General features: G+C 40.3%; 2 protein-coding genes across 3 annotated transcripts in view; both read left to right on the top strand.

Annotated features, from left to right (window-relative positions):
• Window positions 1–355: 355 nt before the first annotated feature.
• LOC128353317 (sorting nexin-4-like) lies at window positions 356–11275 on the top strand. The gene is made up of 14 exons (XM_053314008.1): window positions 356–487; window positions 1203–1327; window positions 1464–1602; window positions 4627–4776; window positions 4903–4950; window positions 5058–5113; window positions 5635–5707; window positions 6245–6306; window positions 6551–6616; window positions 9745–9834; window positions 9979–10078; window positions 10161–10306; window positions 10915–11029; window positions 11120–11275. Exons 1-14 carry the CDS (start codon window positions 356–358, stop codon window positions 11165–11167), a joined length of 1350 nt encoding a protein of 449 aa, XP_053169983.1. The 3' UTR covers window positions 11168–11275.
• Window positions 11276–13191: 1916 nt separating this feature from the next.
• ttll12 (tubulin tyrosine ligase-like family, member 12) overlaps window positions 13192–24521 on the top strand; it is a 29839-nt gene continuing 18509 nt past the window's right edge. For both annotated transcript variants that reach the window (XM_053344223.1, XM_053344222.1), the window contains exons 1-5: window positions 13192–13366; window positions 13846–14009; window positions 19787–19985; window positions 20775–20934; window positions 21573–21706. In XM_053344223.1, coding sequence (XP_053200198.1) covers window positions 13226–13366; window positions 13846–14009; window positions 19787–19985; window positions 20775–20934; window positions 21573–21706 — 798 coding nt within the window. In that variant the 5' untranslated portion in view covers window positions 13192–13225. The remainder of the gene's footprint in view (window positions 13367–13845; window positions 14010–19786; window positions 19986–20774; window positions 20935–21572; window positions 21707–24521) is intronic.

Genomic DNA, 24521 nt, shown 5'->3' with positions numbered 1-24521 from the left:
ATTATATACTTTGCCTAGGCCTATATATTAGGGGCAAATTATAGTAGATTAGATATTATACAATGGATTCATGTACACTAATCAACATCACTAATGATTGCATAAATTGTAGTCAACAAACATTAGCAATAGTTCTGGAGTCCTAAAAGTTTTTGATGCATTTGATCAATACAAATGTAACTTGTACATATTCCAAAACAATAAAAAATATATTTTAGTGTCTAACTTACGCAGCTCTTTGCGTAAAAAATCCACAGGAATAAAGAGCCTTAAAGTGTGAGTTAATATATATTAACTTTTTAATACTTGTCTCTGATCATCTGTATTATGCGTTGGATGCTGTGACGCTTTGCGCATGCGTCCTGGCTCTCCAGCAGCAGCATCAGGAGAGAGGAGGATGGCGGAGGATGGGAAAGAAGAGTCGGTGGCTACTGACGACGATTCAGAGCTCACAGCCGCAGACGGGACGGGTAGTTTAAACAACACGGTAAAAATATAAGCTTTCTCTTTTGGTGTTGTGTTAAAATGAGTGTGACTGTAGACATAACTGTAACTAAATGTATATCGCTACGTTGCTGTTTAAATATGAAGCTAGCTTTACGTTGGTTCATCTAATTCGTGTTATTTTTAGCATATTTCCGGTGATATTTTTTGCCACTTCAAATAGCTTTAGCCACTGTGGGTCACGTTTAACCAACCCAGTCTACTGTCAGTGTCATGCTAATATTCATTTGCTTCATATATAATATTGCATATGTCACATTAAACAGCTGTTCGCTCGTAGCCTTAACAAGGAAACAAGTGAAGCTCATATAAACATCCATAAGTCTCACACAGAGCTCTGTCCACAGTTTGTTAATAATGATTTACTATTACAATCATCTTTATTAGTCAATGATGTGTCCTTACATGGAATTTGACAGATTTAGTAGCTCTTAATGTACTTATATCTACAAAAAATGACAACATAACAATTTTTAGATAGAAAAGGAGTGACGAAAAGGTGAAGTTTTTTTGTTTTTTTTTTAATTGATGTTAAGTTGGTTTAAAAGTGTATCGACAATACACTATAATATACTATATATTATTTGGACCCACAGCAACCATTGTCAATGACAGTACTGTTTGCAATGCTCTTAAAATAAAACAATAAATAAAAAAAGGAGTAACTGTGTACTGGTGAATGATGTGATGTTTTTCAGATGGTGGATGAAGGCTCCACACTCCTGCGTAGGATGGAGATCTGTGTGGCCGAGGCTGAGAAAAGGAGCGGCAAAAACTCAGTAAACATGCAGGAGACGTTCACCGTTTACCTCATCGAAACCCGGTGAGGAAGCGCCGTCGCTTTGAGCTGAGATGGTGTGATGTATGTTTATCTGTACTTCCTCTCTTCTGCTCGTGTTCCTTAAATTTACTGTTGTTGTTGTTGTTTTTTTTCGGTCACTGTTGCTCAATCTACACAGGCCCATGGACGCGTTGGCTGAAGGTCGTAACCCAGCCCCCGACTCTCTGTGGAGGAGATACAGTGAATTTGAGCTGCTGCGGAACTACTTGATAGTTACCTATCCATACATCGTGGTGCCCCCTCTGCCAGAGAAGAGGGTGAGTTTCCAAACCCTATGTTCCTGTCTGTGTTTTTTTATTAGTATGACAGGATAAGCATAATTAATTTCACTAATTTCCAGGCAATTTCAGGTCAATGAAGTCACCAAATCTGCCTCTATAGAGATGTATTTATTTTTTATTTTCTCCACATCAAACAAAAATCTGAAAAAGTTGCTGTATGTATAAAACTGTGTAACATATAAATTGATCATAATGACCAGTAATAATACTCTCTGTGTCTGTGATGTCACAACCTGTAGGACAAAATATGGAGACGACACATGACTTTTTAAACTAGGAAAAATACATTTATTAAAATAAACAAACTTAAATATGTATGTCAATTCATCAGTAATGTAATGTAGTGTATGGGCGTATGAATGTGTGTAGGTATAAGACAAAAAAACCTTAAATAACCCAAGATCAAACAAACATCTCAGAGGAGAGAGAGACTAAATGTTCAGCCGTCTATTTATAAAAGACCATTCTCACCCATTAAGGTGTTGACCGTCTCTCGTAGCCACTTTCCAGATGCTAAGCAACCAAAAGGAAAGTAGGTCAGAGGCTTTGGGGCTGTCACAGTGACTGTCCCTGCTGCAACAGCTCAACACATGTCTGAGTGTGAGCTTTACACTAACTCAACTCTCAACTCAACTTTATTTATATAGCACTTTAAAACAACCACAGCTGAAACAAAGGAACACAGGAACATAAAACAATTAACAGGAAATAAATACTAAAATAATTGTTTATTGTTTTTAAAACAAATTAAAAACAATAAAACAATAATTAAAAAAAACATAAAACACTAAAACAGGAGCAGAGTCTCATGAACGGTTGAAAGCCAAGGAATAAAAATGGGTTTTAAGACGAGTTTTAAAAATGGAGAGTGAGGAGGCTTGTCTAATATTTAAAGGAAGCTCATTCCATAATTTAGGAGCAGCTACAGAAAAGGCTCTATCCCCTCTGAGCTTCCCCTTTGACCTCAGTACCTCCAGGAGCAGCAGGTCAGCTGACCTGAGGCACCGAGCAGGAGCGTGGGGGTGAAGGAGCTCAGAGAGGTAGAGTGGGGCCAGACCATTTAAAGATTTAAAAACAAATAAAAGAATCTTAAAATAGGATGGGCATTATGTGCTCCCTCTTACGTACTCCAGTTAAGAGGCGAGCGGCTGCATTTTGTCCCAACTGGAGACGTGTGAGGGAGGACTGACTGACTCCAAAATAAAGTGCATTGCAGTAATCCAGCCGGGATGTGATGAAGGCATGGATTACTGTTTCAAAGTGCTGTAGTGTGAGGAAGGGCTTTACTTTTGCCAGCTGTCTAATGTGAAAAAAGCTGGACTTCACCACAGCACTAATTTGCCGATCCAATTTAAAATCACTGTCCATCTTAAAACCCAAATTTGAGACTGTTGGCTTAAAATAATCTGCCAAAGGACCCAAGTCAAATGAAGGGGGGGGGGTTCACAAAGGCCACTGGGACCAAACACCATCACTTCTGTTTTTTTCTCGTTGAAGTTAAGGAAGTTCAAGGCCATGATTGATGTCTTCAAGACATGCCAGAAGTGGTGTTAGGGAGAAAGCGTTTTTCTTTTTCAGCGGCACATATATCTGACTGTCGTCAGCATAAAAGTGAAAAGAGATGCCATGCTTTCTCAGGATGGAGCCCAGTGGCAGTAAATACAGTGAGAAGAGCAGGGGCCCTAAAATCGACCCCTGTGAAACCCCATACGGCAGTGGAGCAGAGCTGGATTTTGAAGTTCCAAGGCTCACACTCATGCTTCTGTCAGCCAGATAAGAGCTGAGCCACTCCAGTGCAGTACCACAGATGCCCACTAGGTGGTGTAGCCGAGCCACTAGGGTGTTGTGGTCCACGGTATCAAAAGCTGCAGTTAGATCCAACAGGACAAGAATGACATGATCACCAGAGTCATTTGTTAATAAGATATCATTAAAAACCTGTTGTAAGGCTGACTCGGTGCTGTGCAGGGTTTTGAAGCCTGACTGAAAGACCTCCAGGACATCATGCTCATCCAGAAATGACTTTAGCAGGGCATTAACAACTTTCTCCAATATTTTTGAGCTAAACAGCAGCTTGGAGATGGGCCTAAAATTGGCCAGCATGCTGCGGTCAAGGCCAGGTTTTTTAAGTAGCGGCTGCACCACTGCATGTTTACAACTTAGGGGAACGACACCAGAAGACAGGCTGCTGTTTATGATAGCCAGAACTGACTGCCCTATACTAGGGAAAACCTCTTTAAAGAAGCTAGGAGAGACAGCATCACAGGGAGAGCCTGATGGCTTAATATGGCCAACCAGATCTTCTAAAAATGACAGAGACACTAACTACTAAGTTAGTTACTAACTAATGCAGTGATTAGTGTTGACTTCCACTCTATATCACCACTTTGTTCAGTAAAACCATCTTTACTTATAGACAGCTGTAGTGAAAGGAGTGTCACTACTGCAGAGCTGTAACCATTAGGCAATTATTAACTTGACTGATATAAAGAAAATGAATCAGTAACTATAGTGATAAGTTATAAGTTAGCTTGTTATAGTCCTACAGTTTATGAATCGAATATATGTGGAGTTTTACTGACTAAGCAATTAATCAATGATTTAAAAATAAATAGTAGTAGTCATTTTTAGTTATACTAACTCTGAGTTAATTACAAAGAAAAAAGGTTTTGGAGTAACTTATAGATGAATAGCTACTGGTTCATTCAAATAAACCAGTCTTTGATATAAAAGCATTTTTCCCTGCATGACACCCCCCCAAAAATAGACTGTGTTATACACCAGTGCAGTCTGTACAGCACTCAGAACTTGACATTTCATCTTTTAATGCAGGCTCCTTTGTGTGTTGTGAGTTGTTTAACTGGATTCCTGCAGACAGTAGCAGGATCATCAGGCTGATGAGAAGAGACCTGAACAAGTTAAATCATCCCTCGCCTGTGATTTTATGAAAATGGAGTTGAAGACGATGTAAAGCTGAATGCATTCTTCTCTTGCTTACAGGCAGAGTTCGTGTGGCACAAGCTGTCTGCAGACAACATGGATCCAGACTTTGTGGAGCGTCGCAGGGTCGGATTGGAGAACTTTCTGCTCCGTGTGGCCTCACATCCAGTCCTCTCCAATGAAAAGATCCTCTACCACTTCCTCACTGAGGTACACAGCACAGCTCTCACTCAGTGTAGCAGTCATAGTGATCATGTAACTATCAGTAATAATCTAATACTGTGTGTGTGTGTGTGTGTGTGTGTGTGTGTGTGTGTGTGTGTGTGTGTGTGGCAGGAGCATGGCTGGAAGGAGGTGGTGTATGAGACAGGATTCCAAGCAAAGGTAAAGAACATTTGTGGAGCTTCCATGTCTTTATTCTTACAGCCAGTTCATACTATAATAATTCAATGTTTGCTAAGCTTGAGCACTTCCTGTTCCTCCTGATGCAGGCGGACTCCAGACTGAGAGCTTTGAGCGCCACCTTCAGGGTGAGAAATCCTGATAAGTAAGTTACTGCTTCCTAAACACACTGTAGTTTAAGCTGTATATTAATTGTAGCGGATGTGTTGATCCATCTGATGAAAAGAAAAAGTTAAAAAAGAAAAATAATTAAATGATGAATGTATCTGCCTTTAAAGAGCTAATTTTAATATGTGTCTTCTGTATGTGTGTCTTTATGTCTTTAGGGGCGGCTGTGGGCAGGAGGTAGAGCGGTCGTCCTCCAATTGGAAGATTGGTGGTTCGATTCCCAGCTCCTCCAGTCCACATGTCGATGTGTCCTTGGGCAAGACACTTAACCCCAAATTGCTCCCGTTGCTGTGCCAACGGTGTGTGAATGTGAATGAATGGTTAGATCCTCCTGATGAGCAGGTTGGCGCCCTGCGTGGTAGCCCCTGCCATCAGTGTATGAATGTGTGTGAAAGGGTGAATGACGTGTCATGTAAAGCGCTTTGAGTGGTCGCACAGACTAGAAAGGCGCTATATAAGTACAGTCCATTTACCATTTACCATTTTCTCTCTATTCAGACGCTTCTTGGAGATGAAGCATTACAGCGATGAGCTGCAGTCACACACATCTCAGCTGCTCCGAGCACGAGCAGTAAGTCTCCCTTTCTACCTGTCTCTCTCACACACACACACACACAGTTTGAATTCATGATTTCCCTCTTTGATTTCAAGACCCAAATTTCTACTAAAGCTTTAAATCTTAAAAAACAGAGTGTCAATCCTCATTGCAATCCTCCTCATTGCAAGATCAATAGGAATTCATGTGTGCCTTTACATATGTGTCAGTTATATGTGTGAATGAACAGAATGAAGCTACAGTATGTTGTTCATATTTTAACATACTATTTTCAGAGTAGTATCTCCGCCCAAAAAGCTCTCCAGCTGCTCATAGTGAAGACTCTCCATGACATGACAACGTATACTTAAGGGTTGATATAATAATTTAATATTATATTCATATGAAGGAATGGCTTGAGTATTTGTAGCCCTATCACCAAAACATGGCTAACTTGGTGCTAATTATAGAGCATAAATGACTCATTCATGCATAGAAATGTTTAGAATGTTCATTTTCATTATCATTATTGTTTGATTATTAACCTTCATGTATGTTCTGTATGTCTGGTAGAGGGTTGCAGATCGACTCTATGGTGTGTACAAGGTCCATGGAAACTACGGGAGAGTCTTCAGGTTTGACAACAAGCATATCATGATGTGTGTGTGTGTGTGTCCATTGTCAACTTTACAAAGGCCAAAATCACAACTCGCAATTTTCCACCCTCGATCCAAATTAGACAAAACAAAACAAAATACACAGAAGAATTGTCAAGATGAAAATGTATCACTGTGTGTGTGTGTTTTATGTGTGTGTGTGTGTGTGTGTGTGTGTGTGTGTGTGTGTGTGTGTGCGTGCGCATCCATGTGTTCACTGCAGTGAATGGAGCGCCATAGAGAGAGAGATGGGGGATGGACTGCAGAGTGCTGGTCATCACATGGATGCGTGAGTATTTATTATTTTAAAATGTGCATCTTTTTATTTTTTCTACTTGTTTTACATTATTTTATTATTATCATTCTTCTCAGTTTTATCTTTTTATGGATTATCTTCTAGTAGTTTTAGTCCAGTTTTTATTCTATTCCACCTTTTAATATGAAGCTTAATTCATCTGTTACTTAATTTGACTTTTCTTTTATCTTTTTAATTTATTTTAACCTAGTTTTTTACTCTAACTTTTAATAAACATTTTCTCTTATTCTCTCTTTACTTTACTTATTTATTTAGAATAGAATAGAATAGAATAGATCTTTATTGTCATTGTCACCAGGTACAACGAAATTAAAAGTGCTCTCCAGTCAGTGTATCATATATAAAATAAAATAACTAAAACATAATAAATAAAATAAATTTAAAATAAAATAAAATAAATATATATATAGACACATTCACTGTAACGGATCAGCTTCGGTGATGATAAGCTGGCTGTGTATATACTGGCTTAATCCTCCGGTCAGAGAAGTAACTTCTCTCCTTTTGATGACTTTATTGACCTCTATCCAACTGAACAGGACACTGTAGTATATGTGTAGGTGTGTGTGTGGTTTGTGATGTCTGCAGAAGACAACAATAATAAACAGTATTAATTAACTTACTATGCAGTAGCATTAATGATAGAATAACACAAATTACAACAGACGTGAGTAACGTGTCATATTGCAAATCGCCAGCAGGAGGCACTGTAGGATCATTCATGAACACAATGGCCTGACGCAACAGGCAGGTCACTGTTATAGCAGTTTCAATAAACAACAGCTACACCGCTAAATAAACATTCACAGCAGGAAATAAAATGTATGATAATTAACTGAGTTACATGTCGGACGGGCCATCCGTATTCTATGGGGCTCAGTAACACATGCTAAACGCTAAGCAAACGAGCATGCTACCCTGCTAATATTATTAGCTCTCGTCACCCATGAAATATAAACAACGTTCATTCATTACGTAACTTACATCATCACCGACGCACACTGTTGTACAGTACAAAGGGAATGAAGAGAAGCAATGACGATCGGCAGAGGATTAACTCAACAAGGTAACTGCACTGGAAGTTATTAACACAATGTGCATGCGCAAACAGTCCACCAGTCCATGCGTGAAGCAGCCTGCCGTGACATGCACTCCCCACAGCAGGGAATTCACAACATTCCCCCCTCCACACATACATCAACACACGGACATTACAAGAACATTCATCAACATACATATCATTTTTGTTATTGCACATTAGCTCCTGTTTTTTTGTTGAGAATGGTCATTGCTGTTGGGTAAAAGCTGTGTTTGAGTCTGTGTGTCCTTGTGTTCATGAGTTTGTATCGTTTCCCAGATGGCAGCAGTTCAAACAGTGAGTGTCCGGGGTGTGAAGTGTCTTTTATGATATTTTGGGCTTTTTTTCTGGCAACGGGAGTGGTGGAGGTCTTCCAGTGTGGAGAGAGGGCAGCCGATGATCTTCTGGATGGTGGTGATGACCCTCTGGAGTGATTTCCTCTGAGCTGCTGTACAGCTGGTGTACCAGATGCAGATACAGTATGTCAGAATACTTTCGATGGAGGCTCGGTAGAAGGACACCAGCAGTCTCTTGTGATGTTCTCCTTCCTGAGGATCCTGAGGAAGTACAGTCTCTGCTGGGCCTTTTTCAGCAGCTCAGAGGTGTTCACACTCCAGGTCAGGTTCTCCTCGATGTGGACTCCCAGGTACTGGAAGTTGGCTACCCTCTCTACACAATCCCCGCTGATGATGAGCGGAGGAATCTCTGTCTTTTTCCTTCTGTAGTCAATTACCAGTTCTTTGGTCTTGGAGGTGTTCAGGAGGAGGTTATTGTCTCTGCACTATGATGACAGCCGCACCACCTCACCTCTGTATGCAGACCCCCCCCCCCGAGATGGGCCCCACCACTATGGTGGGTCGTCAGCAAACTTCACTATGGTGTTGTTGTGATGGGCGGGGGTGCAGTCGTGTGTGTACAGGGAGTAGAGCAGGGGACTCAGCACACAGCCCTGGGGGGAGCCGGTACTGAGGCTTAGGACGTGTGATGGCCCACCCTGACTCTCTGTCTGCAGTCAGAGAGGAAACTGCTGATCCACATGCAGGTGTTGTCTGGAATCCACAGGTCCCCCGGCTTGACCATGTTCCTCCAGGGTGAGGGTGGTGCTGCTGTGGGCCTGGTGTGAGTTGGCCCTATCAGGTGCAGTGACCCGGGCTGGTCAGGTGCTGGATACCCTGCCACACCTTGTTGTTGCTGTCCAGGTGGTCCTCAATCCTCCTCCTGTAGTCCGCCTTAGCCTCTCTGATGCCTCTCTTCAGGTTGGCTGGAGCTGTGCTGTAAAGTTCGCTGTCACCAGACCTGAAGGCGGTGTTTCTCTGCTTCAGCAGCTGCTGCACCTCCCGGTTCATCCAGGGTTTCTGGTTAGGGTAGATGCAGATCTGTTTGTCCACAGTGATAGTGTCTATGCAGTTTTTAATGTAACATAGTACACTATCTGTGAACAGCTCCAGGTCCTGATGTTCCAAGACTTCCCAGTTGGTCTTGTCGAAACAGTCCTGCAGCTACTGGGAGGCATCCTCCGGGCATGTGGCAACAGTCTTAGAAATGATGGGAGCAGTTTTCCTGAGGGGGGCATATGCAGGAATTAATAGCATGGACAGATGGTCAGACTGGCCCAGGTGTGGTAATGGTTTAGCCCTGTAGCCCAGTTTGATGTTTGAATAGACCTTGTCCAGGGTGTTCACTCCCCTAGTCGCACACTTGACATGCTGATGGAGTTTAGGGAGTGCTGCCTTTAAGTCTGCAATATTTTTTAATATTCAATATTTGATCTATTTAATTTTTATATTTTATTACTTATATTTTTTCTGTATTTTTTGCTTATTTCATTTATATTTCTAAACATTTTTATCATTCTTATTTTACTTTTGTGTGTTTTAATTTTTTTTCTTTCTATTGTCACTTGTTCTGTCTTATTATCAGCTTTTGTCAATCAGCTAACTGTAAAGCACTTTATATTACACTAGCCTGTGTGAAAGCTGCTATAGAAATAAAGTGTTTGCTGCTATTTGTCACACACCTGTAGATACGCTGCCTCAATAGATGACATCCTAGAAGAAGAGGAGCATTATGCAGACCAAATAAAAGAGTATCTCTTCTATGCTGAAGCTCTAAGGTAAGACATTTACACCCAATGACCCAAGACTATTATTTAAATACAATTACAAATATCTAGTTGTCATTTGAAGCTTGAATCAGTTGTTTTTGGTGAATTGGTGAAGAAGCAGGTGATGGTTTTATGTTGTGCTTGTGTTTGCAGGGCAGTGTGCAGGAAACATGAGCTGGCCCAGTTTGAGCTGGAGATGGCTTCTCAGGATCTCATCTCCAAAAAGCAGCAGCGTGAGGAGCTGGCGACAGGGGTAACGCTGCTACACTAACACCTGCATTCCTTTACTCCTCCTGCAGCCGCCTGTGCTCACATCTTCCTCTTCACCTCCTCAGATTGTGCGGACGTTCTCCTTCAAAGGCATGACCAACAAGCTTTTCGGCCAGGAGGCTCCCGAGCAGAGGGAAGCTAGGCTGAAGCTGCTGGAGGAGCTGATAGCAGAGGCAGAAGACACCGTCAAGGAGAAAACAGTGGAGTGCGAGTGAGTGTTTCTGACCAAAATTAAAGCTCACACACTCAAATCAGACATTTAGGTGCAATTTAAAGTCTGTATAAAGTAAGAATAAATATGTGTTCTGAGTTTGACATACCACAGAAAAGTGTGTTGTTACCCATTCTGCCAAATTTGAATGATAAAAAAATCACCAAATATATGAAATTAGGCTTCAAAGTTGTGTAAAAATCAGCCTCTTTCTCTGCTCCCAAACACCCCCTACCAAGTGTCACCTGTCAATCAAAGTCACCACCTCTACCAGAAACATGGACACAATGTTTCAGAGCTTTATGCTGCTAACTCAGGTGCTAGCTCGGCGGCTAGGATCGACGGCTAACTCAGCGGCTAGCTCAGCTACTAACTCGGCGGCTAGCTTGGCAGTTAACTCAGCTAACTGGCTAACTGTAGACTGTAGTAGTAGTAGTGTGCGCTCAATGTATTTATACCTTTACAGCAGCAGGGGTGGGTTTATGCTAATCACCGCCGCGTTACGACCTATTTAATGTGTTTAGGAGAAAATGTCTGAATTCACATTACACGGTCTTTAAAGATAATATATTGCCTGTTTTCTTTATGTGTGTGTGTTGTTACTGCAGGGAGCATGTTGAAAAGGCGTGGGTAGACATGCAGCGCTTTAAGGAGCAGAAAGACAAAGACCTGCGGGAAGCTCTCATCAACTATGCCGTCATGCAGATCAGCATGTGCAAGAAGGTGCAACGCATCAACATATGAAAGTTACAGGAAAACTTTTGCATCTTTGTTTATGATTAAATGTGTTCTATTTCTTCTCTTTCTCTGCAGGGAATACAAGTGTGGAGCAATGCCAAAGAATGTTTCCTCAAGATGTAAAAGTGAAAGCCATACTCGGATGATTTGCACCCTGTGTGGATGCTGGGAAATGATGCCAGCATCCTCTCTGTCTCTCTCTCTCTCTCTCTCTCACTCTCTCTCTCTCTCTCTCTCTCTCTCTCTCTCTCTCTCTCTCTCTCTCTGCTGCTGGTTGAAGTTTTGAAAAGCAGTAAAGTAACAAAGTGTGTAAAGATAATGTCATTTTTCAAGCATTTACACAAAATGCTTTTTGTATGCAACTAATTTGCAATAGTGATTCAAACTCACTGTTAACCTTATTGTGGAGCGAAAAAGCTTTAGGAATGAGTGGTGGAGCACACAAAGCACACAAGTTGGACACTGGAGATCAGAATTGACAGGGTTGAATTTTGCAATATATAACCAAGACCCCTTTTTTTTCTTTACCCTTAAAGAAGCATTCCACCAATTGAACATGTTAAAAATCACTCTTTGACATTGTTCTTTTTAAAAATCTGTATCTTATCAGACTCCCAACTTTATAGAAGTGCAATATTAAATTGCTTGAGTGCTCCAAAAGTGTAGTGAGGATGCTTTTAACACCCGTGGTAGCTGTTTGGTGTAGGTGCATTAGCCTGTTTAGTTCAGTTCAGTTCATTTATACAGATGTGAAAGCTGTCAATCAAACTCCAGTATGAGCAGACTGAAAAGGCGTGTATTAGCTGTTCTAATGTAATATTATGGTACAAGATAAATGAACACATCTGGCCCAGTAAAGTGATCTCTTGTCAGTCACCAGAATTAGATTTGATCTGACTTCTGACATTCCTCTTGTTATATAAAAACTCAGTGTGAACCTAAAATGTAGCACAAACTAAAAGGTAATGATATTTAATTGTTTTCTCTGGATCTGAACCAAATGAACTGAACTACAGGTGTGAAAGCACCCTGAGATGCTGTTATAACTTTATTATCTAAAGCATCTAAGCAACATCATGCCATGCTTAAAATGCCAGGAGTTTATATTGTAGTCAAATCAAATCAGGATGAATCAAACATAATCTAAGTGATGTAACATTTCTTCCAGTTTCCTCTGCTGTAAGCTAATTACTTACATTTGTGCTTTATGTGAATGAATCAACATGAAGAGGATACAACATGTGTCCAGAGCAATGTGTTGTACTAATGTACAATAAGCTGCACATAACATTCATTATACTGATGATTTTATTAGTTCAATTTAACCTTATTTATTTTATTGATCCAAAATATTTTGTCTAGTTCTTGTTGTTCTGGAGGTTTGCCAGCAATAAGCTTTCTGAGTGTATTTATAAAGTCTTCTTTCACATTTCATTTTAATGCTCAATTTGGATGTAGCTCTTTAATTATTTGAATAAAAATGTGTCACACAGCTGACTGTATGTTTGTGTTTATTTAGTGAACACAGCATCATAAAAGGGCACCAGAAGTCATTCAGCTGAATGCAGTAGAGTTTTATTGCCGGCAGCAAAACACACAGACAGCGTCTATGCAGAAATGATACAATGATTTATGATAAGTTTCATACCCAAAATACTGCTGAGGTCCATGGGAAGGAGCCACCCCTCCCACTGCCAGGTAGATTCATCCAATCATCTTTCTGTCAAAACATCCTTATCTCCTTTTGGCTTCTAATCTTTGGGGCTATTCTGAGTGTGAGATTCTTCATACATCATAATTTTTAGAAACTCAGACCTCAGTTTTTTAAACAGAGTTCACCACAGGTCATTTCAATACTGTTCAGTTGCTTTTCTTAAAATAATATACGTGTGGTGTATTTCATTGCATACATTTCAGTTCATATTCATTAGATCACAAATGTGCTTGTTCACTCAGTAAGTGCAGAATAACCTCATTCATTGTCAATAATTGTCATCCAATTTGTACTTTTATTCTCTGCCATCTGATTCCATGTTTATAAGAATGAAGCACAGTAGCACAAGTTGAAAATAGATGGCGCCCTTTAAATCTCTCCCACAATGCACTGCTTACTCAGCTGTCACACTCCCTTTTCCGGGTTTGCCCTGGCAGCCTCCACGTGAGGAACATTTTTCTCTATCCATGTCAACAAACACTATAATGATGAATGGAGATGAGAATGAGGAGTTCAGAGCTTTTTTGGCCCTGCACGCTGGAGCCCTACAGTCCTCAGGAATACCAGAAACCTACTGGAGGAGCCTCCATCACAAAATCACCAGCGAGGTGTGTAACGTTACTTTAAAATTAAGTTATTATAAAGTCATGAGGAATAACTTGCGCTTTATGTCAGATTAACGCCACTATTTATATGTTACAACTTAATATCCTGTTAAAACCTGCGATTTTTGCATTCTGGCGCATCCTGTTCTGATCTGGGCAAACTCCGTTAAAAATGCGATGGTTAAATTTTCCGTTCATTGTTTTCAAATAAGTACATTGGATAGAGCACAGCTATGAACTCAGAATATATACCTCTGTGGTAAATTCGGCATGCAATTGAATAAGTTATTAAGTATATAATTGGTCATTACGTCTAATATATTAAACGTGATAAAGCAGCTTCGTTAGTGGCATGTGCTGAAGATGACACGCAAGCAAACCTTAAATTCAGACATTCTCCAATGGACTCTGGTAATGCCACAAGAGAACTCATATTCTTTCTTTTTTTTTATTATGTATTCACTTTTTTTTACATGCTATAGATTTATGATGCTGGCGAGGTTTTCGGAATCATGCAAATCCAACAAGATGACGAAGCAGAGAATGAGGAGGAGGAGGAGAAGAAGAAGGACAATCCTGGAGCAGTGATTGGCTGTAAAGTGGTTGTGACCCGGGACAGTGGACTGCAAGCATCAGACCCGACCAGGTGAGGGCGCTAGAGACACAAGAGAGCCCCTTAAATGGAGGGATTTGGAAGTGAAGTTTGGTGTGGAGGGGGGAAAAAACAACTAGCAAATTTATGGCTGCATTCTAAATTCAGTACTTATGAACAGCTACAGTCGCTGTTCTACTTAGTAGCTTTACGTGAAATAGTGTGACAGTGTATTTACTGTGTCAAAATTTGATAAAAAGCATTTTAAAATGATGACAATTGGGTTTTTAGTCTTTAATAAGTGAATACATTGTTTGTCATTCTTATTAGTTTTCTACACCATTAAAATCAAATCACAACCATAAAAAAAGAGTTGTAGTTCAGTTCAGTGTTTTCCAGGTGAGGGCAGCATATACCTGCCAATATTAAAGTAGCTGTATGTAACAAATATATTCCAAATAATCATAAAATGGCCCTAAATGTCACCAGACATTAAGGAATCATGTTCATTTCAAACACTGATATCACTGACAGTAGTAGTCCAGCCAGAATATTCACATTTGAAAAGCTCAGTTGTAGCCCTCAAATAATGTTTATGTTGTCATTTGTGTTTTGGCCTGATGCTCCACCCACTACCTAGCTATCAATCACCAAGTCAGTACTGATGCTCCACCCACCACCTAGCTACCAATCACCAAGTCAGTACTGATGCTCCAACCCACCACCTAGCTACCAATCACCAAGTCAGTACTGATGCTCCACCCACCACCTAGCTACCAATCACCAAGTCAGTACTGATGCTCCAACCCACCACCTAGCTACCAATCACCAAGCCAGTACTAATGCTCCACCCACCACCTAGCTACCAATCACCAAGTCAGTACTGATGCCCCACCCACCACCTAGCTACCAATCACCAAGTCAGTACTGATGCTCCAACCCACCACCTAGCTACCAATCACCAAGTCAGTACTGATGCTCCACCCACCACCTAGCTACCAATCACCAAGCCAGTAGCATTTCAGCATCCAGGTTGCCAGTTGCCACTGAGCTGCAGCTAGGAACACTGCAGATAATGTCTGATGTTACAAAACCAAAACAGCCTCGTTATGACTCTCAAATACGTCGGAAGGAAGGAAAGGAGTAGGGAGGGAGGAAGGAAGGGAGGAAGGGAAGGAAAGGAGTAAGGAGTAAGGACGAAAAGAGGAAGGAATTTAGGAGAAATGCAAGGAAGGGAGGAAGGAGAGGCGAGGGAGGGAGGGAGGAAGGAAGGAAAGGAGGAAGGAAGAAAGGAAAGGAGTAGGGAGGGAGGAAGGAAGGAAGGAAAGGAGGAAGGACAATTTGAGAAACAAAACCAGGGTATGTATAGGAACTGCCTTTGCAGGATCACATCCAACAACTGGCAACCCGCGTGCGGGAGGGGGCGAGGAGTAAGATCGCTCTCCAGTGTTTTGAGTGTGAGCCGCAGTACCATTTCTAAACACTTGGTGTCAGAGTTACATACCTCAACTTTAAATGCAAAGGGCTGGTAATAGTCAAGTGTTGTCTCAAATTATCGATAAGTATTTCTTTGTTCAAAAAATGTTGAAGTCCAATCACCAGGAGTCGTCCAGCTGAATGCAGTTAGTTTTATTGTAGGCAGCAAAACCCGGAATCGCCATACACAGACAGAATCTATGAATAAATGACACACAGAACTAAAAATTGGGGTCCCTTTTATACTGTCAATATTGCTGACCCCCTTTCACTCAGTGTAACCCAATTCCCCACAGCTGCTGTTCAGCCGTCTCAGCAGTGTTTACCACAGGTTACTTCAATCTCAATATTACCCAATTATTTTTCTTACTGCATTGTTTTTCTATAATAATAATGATAATAAAAGTATGGTATATATAATCACATATATTGTGGTTTATATGCTTATTCAATCATGAAATACTTATTCACTCAGTATATGCAGAATCACACACATCTTCTTAATTTAACACATCATTGGTTTTGATTATCATTAGCAAATCATAATCAACCAACATATACCCTTATATCTAACGCAACTTTATGCATTGTTAATAACTATCCTCAGAAATTATACTCCACACAAGCTATGTAGTGGTATCAACCTTATGAACATTCACAACTCTCTCTTGTTTCAATGATCTAATAATAATAATAATAACAAGTCACAGAAAAAATGTTAGACTTTTCTCATAGCTGTTGATTTGCTGCTAAAACACTAAATACAGACACAGAAACAAAAGCATGTTAGGGAAAAGGAATGTGGGATGTGTCCAGTTACTTTGATCCTATGCCATTTGGAGTCCAGAGGAGGGGAAGATTCTGAGTTTGTGTGGATTGAAGGATTAATCCACACCTTTGTATTCCTTTTGATATGTATGAAAGAAAGTTCTGTTATCTCGAGAGGTCTCAGCTATCTCCAGGGAGTCAGGTTTAATTCATCTGCCTGACATATAATTCATCCTTTCTGACATATGACATCATTGAGGTCACAGTGGTTGATGCTGGAGTACTGAGGTGCATTATATTAACTGGTGTTCCTAATATTTCACCCCTGTCATGTATGCCCACTATGACCTCAATGATAAACAAAAAGTAGAATTATCACCTTCTTGTCAACAAAAAACTGAAAATGTATTAATAAATGTAGAATGTATAGCAGAGCTGTTGTATTGGACTGAATTAGATTGCACAAGTGTACCTAACCATCATAAAGGTACAAGCCCCTGTACCACGGACAGATAGAAGAAGTGGCTGATATCAAGAAATCCTAGCAGGTGAACTGAAAAGACAGCACAGAAGCACTAATCATGGCAGTGCAAGAACAGGCACTAAGTACAAGATCAATAGAGGCGGGGGTCTAACAAATGTTGTCTCAAATATCAATACGTTTCTCGTTGTTCAAAAAATGTTGAAGTCCAAAAAGATTAAATCAGGAATCACCAGGAGTCGTCCAGCTGAATGCATTTAGAGTTTTATTGTCGGACAGACACAGACAGAATCTATGCATAAATGACACAAAGAACTAAAATTTGGGGCATTTTTTATACTGTCAATATTGCTGACCCTTGCAAAAAGATTCACCCCCCCCCCCCCCCCCTCCATTGCATGGTGTACTTTCAACCAATCAGCTTTCTTTCAGAACCCATGATCTCATTCCCTTGGCACCCGTTCCTAAGATCAGAGCCGGACAGTAACGGAGTACATTTACTTGAGTACAGTACTTAAGTACAATTTTGAGAGATCTGTACTTTACTCGAGTATCATTTTTGGGGAGTACTCATGACTTTACTCAAGTACATTTGAGAGGCAAATATTGTACTCTTTACTCCACTACATTTCTATCCATAAACGTGAGTACCCGTTACTTCTACTAAAAATAAACAAAAAAAACTCAATTTGTCGTTTCCCTCTCAAACGTGATTGGATTGTGCAGGCACCACTGATTGGGACAGCCTATCAGCAATCACCTTCAGCCAAAGTCAACTCCATGGTCAGGTTAGATGAGAGACGAAACCATGGAGGAAACAATGGAAGAAGACGCAGCAGGTCCATCTCGGCCGGGATGAAAATGACTTGATTTTACTTTCAATTCCTTTTACATTCTCCAAGGTATTAACATTAACATTTGTCATAACTCCATCTTGGACATTTCTATACATAAATGTAAGCACTGTGGCAGTAGTAATGCAATATTTAGAAAATGTACTCTTGTACTCTTGATACTGTAGAAGCAGATACCCACATGTATGTGTATCAGAAGTGAGAATAAGGAAAACACCAGTAGAGGCGAAAGGTTAGTAGATTGCTCAACAGGCCTTACCATGTTTATTACATCAACTCCTTGTAAGGAGTTGTTTTTCACCATGTCTAGCATTTTCAGGGAAATCTGGCCACCACCACTTGAGAATAGAATTCCAGGAACTGAATATTAGCCTGAACATGCCAGGTCAACTTGACCTGATGCACGAACATAATGACGCACGACACCACACGCAATCAGTGGTATAAAGGGTCTGTAAGGGCGTGCCTCAGGGCTGTTTTGCCATCCGTTGATCTATCGCTGCTGTTGTATTGAATATCTGCAATAAAGATCCCAGCTGGCTGTTCGACGACTTCTGTTCTCCGTCTCATATTTAAAGATTACTGAAGTTGAGTAATCGAGTAAAGTTACTATATAATACTCAAGTACTTTTAAAAACAAGTACTTCAGTACTTTTACTTAAGTAGACATCTGACCGTAGTACTTTTACTTGTACTTGAGTAAAATTTAGCAAGGGGTATCTGTACTTTTACTCAAGTAAGGAAGCTTTGTACTCTGTCCGCCTCTGCCTAAGATGCCTCCAAACATGCCCTATTGGCTGCTGTATTCACTCCATGGTTTGCAGGTGCATCGGGTCCTGAGGAGCCTTTTGGCTTTCGTCATTCTCGGCCTTGAGTTTTTGTTTTTTTCTACCTTGTGTAACTCAATGCTCTCCACAGCTGCTGTTCAGCTAACTCAGCAGATCTACCACAGGCCACTTCAAGTTCAATATTGCCCAGTTTTCTTACTGCATTCTTTTTCAATAATGATAATAATAATAATAATAAAAGTGCAGATTATACTCATATATATTGTGGTTTTCTATACTTATTCAATCATAAAGTACTTATTCACTCAGTAGTTGCAGAATCACATACACCTCTTCGTTTAACATAATGCCTTCAGATTTGATCATCTTTAGCAAATAATAGTCAACAATCAAGTACCCTTTTAACAGATACAACATTGTTCATTATTAGTAATTATCACCAAAATGTTACACTACACAAAGCAGATAGGACTCTAGGATGTGCAAAGATGTTACTGAGACAGCACATAATTGTGGGGTGTACGATGTAGGCAGGAACAGCGCACATGGAACGATATAACCAAGTGGTTGGCATAGTGTACCGAAACATCTGCGCTGAGTATGGACTGGAAGGGTTAGGGTTAGGGTTTGGTCAGAATGGAAGGCACCTCTTAAAGTGGTTGAGAATGACAGAGCTAAGATCCTGTTGGACTTCTAGATCCAGACTGACAAACTGCTGATAGCAAACCAACCGGACATCATGTTGATGGACAAACAACAGAAGAAGGCAGTGGTTATAGACGTAGAGATCCTGACTGAAAGCAACATCAGGGAGAAGGAACACAAGAAGCTCACAAAAAATACCAAGGGCTGAAAGAGAAGCTAGGCAAGATGTGAGGAGTAAAGGTACCAGTGGTGCTAGTTAGGCATGGGCTGGTATGAGATTCTGGCGGTATGATAACCATAATAAAAAATATCACGGGTTGTGATACTCTACGCTGCAGCTGCACCACCTGAGGGATTTCTGACCTGCACTTCCTGTCTTTGACCAGACAAAAAACAGCTCATACCTTAGGAACGATATGACAGAAAATTTGGCGGTTTCGGTTATCATGACTTTTCATATCGCGGTATACCTTGAACACGGTTATCATCCCATGCCTAGTGCTAGTGTGGTCAGAGCATTGGGGGTTGTGACCCACAAACTGGGTGAGTGGCTCCAAGTACAACATCGGAGGTCTTTGTCCAGAAGAATGCAGTCCTAGGAACAGATAGCTGTCGAGGTGTCATAGAAATATTTCATGACTAGAATCTGTGAGAGGACATTTGTCACTTATAGAGACAGTAATGACACCAGTAATAGTCACAGCTGGTCATTTTAATCACCTATAATCATCTTGCCTGCAGTCAACTTCATTTTCAGAAATGAATGTGATTTATTTTCAATGAATTTCAAACCTCTCTGTACTCCTGTGCTGCCTGCAGTGTTTTCCTGGTGGATCACGCCTGGACGTACCGCGTGGATCATGCCCGTGAGCAGCTGGAGCAGATCCCCGGCCTGCTGTCCAGAATGGCCGCTCTCATGGGGCTGGACTTCCACGGTGAGGCGCCCGATCCTGACACGGTCGAGCAGGTGATGGAGCTGATGTGGAAGTACAACCAGACTTATCACATCTCCCAGGGGGTACGTAAGAAAACACGATGCACCTTCCTTCTTTGAATAAAAGAGGAACAAGGTTGGTTTGGACCAGACATGGTTAGAAGGTCGGGTCATCAGATGGAACAGTTCTTCATATTTTTCTTCTTCATATATTAGCAGTCATCTTGAAAGGCCAAGGAATTACAGAATATTTCTTCCATTTATTGTTTTACTTCTTCTATTATTTTTTGCCATACAAGCAGCCAAGAAGCTCTGAGACTGTAAAGGACAGGAAAAGTAATAATGATAATGGAGACACCTGATTTAAACCTGGGAGCTATCTAATTTTGGTCTATGTTTTATGTAGACGTTATTATTTTTTTATTTTTAAATTGGTTAATCATTTTCACGTATTTCTATATTTTTTACTTATTCATTTACTTGTCTCTGTTTTTGACTGTGTCAAGAAGCAAAACTCTTGTGGCTCTATTCTAAAACTTCTGACAACCCCATTAAAAAAAATACAAAAAATAATTAGCTATATCTTTTTTCCATTACACATCCTTATATGGTTAACAACCAGAACATATCACAATTTGTAGAAGTCTAAGACATGTATTTATATGTATATACATGTGTCAGGTGTAATATATGTAACAGATGTTGGAATATATGGCAAATAACAAACAATCAATCACTACATACATCATAATATCACTGATGTCATGCACAAATGGACAAAGCAGGAAAAGAATGCAGACGTTTCAGATCAGTGGGGACATCATCTGTCTGCGGCTTCACTGCTCTCTCTCTCTGTCGTGTTGTCATGTGCAGTCAGCTGAGGAGAAGGTTCCTGTGTGGTACATCATGGATGAGTTTGGCTCCCAGGTACAGCACTCTGATCAGCCCAGCTGTGGCATGGCTCCATTCTTCTATGTACAAGACCAGCTGGCCTACACTGTGCTGTGGCCTCTGCAGAACCTGCGAGAAGGAGGTGAGAGCAGACACTCACACACACACACACACACACACACACACACACTATAGAATTACTCGATAACTTCAGTAATCTTTAAAGTATGAGACTGAGAACAAAAGTCGTCGAACAGCCAACTGGGATCTTTATTGATGACAGAGTCAAATACTGTACACATCAATGAAACATCTTCATTCAGAATGGTAACACAGCAAAACAGCCCCACCCTCACACCTCTCCAGACTTTTATACTGTCTTAGACGTATGGGTGTCATACATCATTGTGTGCGCATCAGGTCAACTTGACCTGGCACGTTCCGGCTAATGTTCGGTTTCATGGAACTCTATTCAAGTGATGGCGACCAGATCTTCTTGGGAATATTAAACATGGTGAAAACAACTCCTTACAAGGAGTTGGTGAAATCAACATGGTAAAAACAACTCCTTATAAGGCCTGTTGCAACATCCCCAAACTGACCCTTCGCCTCTTCTTGTTGTTTTCACATTTCCCTTATGATATACATATCTGCCTCTACAACACACACACACACACACACACACACACACACATACACATAGATAGTAATCATGACAGTTTCCTTTGCTGCAGTCAGATAAAGCACATCTACATTTGCTGTGTATCATTATTTCCACAGATGAAGTAACTCGTGATTATACATACGGAGAGACGAACCCCCTGGTGAGGCAATGCCGCCTGTTACCGTGGAAACCAACTGATCTAGATGGGGTCAGCAGTGTCACCGCGGAGCCCACAGACTCATACTATGAGGTGAGGAGAATCACTGCTCCTGTTCAGTTAGTGTTACCATGTTGCAGCTTTAAAGAGGTAAAGAATTAAACTCCAGTTCAGACACCATATATCAGACAGTCCCACACATGCTTACACTGAAATACACAGAATGATAATGCAAGTTTAATATCTTGCAAATAGAGTATCTTAGAAGTGTGTGTGAGTAAAACACCGCCAACAACACACACTATTCAGCAACAGAAGGATATGATATTCAACATTTAGAGAGAACATCCATTTCTTATTCATCTTATCCTATAGAGGGTTGTGGGGCAGGGGTGCTGGAGTCAGTCAAGCTGAACTATTGGATGAGAGGCTGGGCATGGACAGACAGGTTGTTAGCCAATCACGTGTAGAGACAGAGAACCATTCACACTCACATTTACACCCACAGGTAATTAAAAATAACTAATTATAATATTACTATAAATTAAATCACTCAGACAAATGAAATTGGTTTACTAAAAATTCAAAACAGAGTGTAAATAAACTGAACTGGTCCATGTAGCAACTGAATACATACAATCTCAACCATTTGTCCAAGGCATTTTATTATCATCACACATCAAATTACATACACAGACTAAAACAGACATTCAGTCTCAGGCACACACACTTCCAGACAAAAAGACAGGGCTAATTAAAATAACAACAGCAGAATACAAGAGAATATGGAACTAACTTTCTGTCAGAATGTGATGACGTCACATAAATTTAATCATAAAAAAATAATACAAAAAAATTACCTCATCGATGTCCCGCCCCCCTCCCTTCCGGTCATGTGAGAGGCAAAGGCGCAAATTCAACAAAGGGGACAATACATCCCTTGACTTCCTGAAGTCAAAGGGGTCATTGACGTAAGGGTTACTGTGATTGATATGAGTGATTAACCTTTGACCTGGATGACGTAGTTATTCTCTGTCCAGAGAGATAATGATGTGTGATAATAAGAAACAGGGGTGTTATTGTATATATTGGAAGATGGATGAGGATGTATACAGGAAATGTGTGTGTAGGGGATAGTGGCGGGAATTCTACATGTGACTTCCTGAAGTCAACAGGGTCATTGACATAAGAGTTACCGTGATTGATATGGGGTTAGACCATGGGCGAGCGGTCATAGTAAGCTATAAATGCAGTGCATGCCCAAGCCCTTCCATGAAAATAATAAAAATAAAATAAATATTAATCTGGCAGTGTGTTCAATTATACAATACCTTAGTTCTACTGTTTTGGTCTTAAATCCGTGCGATCCTTTTGAATGGCAAAAAAGCTGTTGATGAAGCAGCTTATCTGCCAACGCGCACGCGTAAAACTGACTTGTTTGAATTGTTCAGCGGGAAACTGTCAGTGGTTCATTTCATCGTGTAGGTAAAAATGAGTGAAAATATTAATTCTATTCAGTCTTTGGGTTCAGTGCCGTTTTCGCGGAGAACTTTTGAGGAAAAGAAAACTATAATTTCAAGTGGACGGCCTACTCCTGAAGTAAATATAACAAAAACTGCAAAGAATTTCTTCGGTCACTTTCAAGCCAGTACGTATGATAAACATACATGGCTGGCTGGCTGTCCATAGGTTAGTGTGAGAGAGTTGATATAGTAGTTAAAAACCATATTATATTTTTTATTAATAAATAAATACCCCCCTTACAGGCGCGCATGGTATTGACACTTCAGCATGACCACAGTAAAAGGTCACAGCTCGCCACTGGGTTAGACATTCTACAAATTAAAGTTAAAAAAAAAATACAAAAGTTCTTTATATTAGTATAAAGAGCCTAACTTACAGGCTGCCTGTTTTCTGTTTTATCTAGCTATGATAGCTAACTTGTTAGCTACCGTTACAATCATGCCACAGTCCAGACCCAGCTATATGTCAAGCTATTAAGGCAAAACATTCAATGAAAATAAATGTCTCTTCCTGTGGAGAGGAAAGTGATGGCTACCTTCTGGCAGTAGTATTTGTACTTTCAAGAGAAATGGCTTGCATACTTGAATATATTTATCTCAGTCTACATTGCATTTGATAGTCCACTTAGGTTTGATTGAGTCAACCTTTATTGGTTCAAATGACCTTTTCTGCAGCAGATACAGACAAGCGCAGACTTTTAAAAGACTAAAGATAAGAAAACTGTGATGACTAAAGTTTGTAGTGTGTTATGGCCCAAACCCTGCAATTCTAAAACCACGCTATTGGGTATTTGCAGTTATTTTAAAAATTGATTAAAAGTTTTTTGTCTTGGAGGCAGCCACTTCCTTGAGATCGTTCTGTTTTTGAGTAGCCATACCACAGCTCAGGCTGATGCCATTTCATATTACTACACAGAGGGTTAAGGTCAAAGATGCATTAAATGTTTTGCCTGGTTTACTTGATGGAGAGAAGTCCATGTTTTGTTTCATGGATTTCACTGGCTCATCCATTATACTGCTCTACGGGGACACCTTGGTGTGCATTATCCCTAATACCTCAGGACATTTCAGAATATAGGATTATTCCCATTATTCATTTTTCAGGTGGATACACAGCTGTAGCAAATCTTGCATCCGTTTTACAAGTACACAGTGTTGCTTAGATGAACATGGATGTTTTATTTTTATGTTTTTTTATTTTTAGTGCTTAACAGTTAACATTTGCAGTCATATATTACACGTTTTTAAGTTAAAGTTGATTAAGAAGTAACATGGCACTGTAACAATAACTTTATGTTTGATGTTAAACTTAATGTGATGCAGACTTTTTTCTTATTTAATTGTTTAGTTTGTACACTGCCATTCCTTGCTCTCCCTGCAGGGAT

This window comes from Scomber japonicus, chromosome 23, assembly GCF_027409825.1.
Source record: "Scomber japonicus isolate fScoJap1 chromosome 23, fScoJap1.pri, whole genome shotgun sequence".
Taxonomy (NCBI): Eukaryota; Metazoa; Chordata; class Actinopteri; order Scombriformes; family Scombridae; genus Scomber; species Scomber japonicus.
Note: the sequence above shows the minus strand (reverse complement) of the source record. Positions and strands in the feature narration are given on the sequence as shown.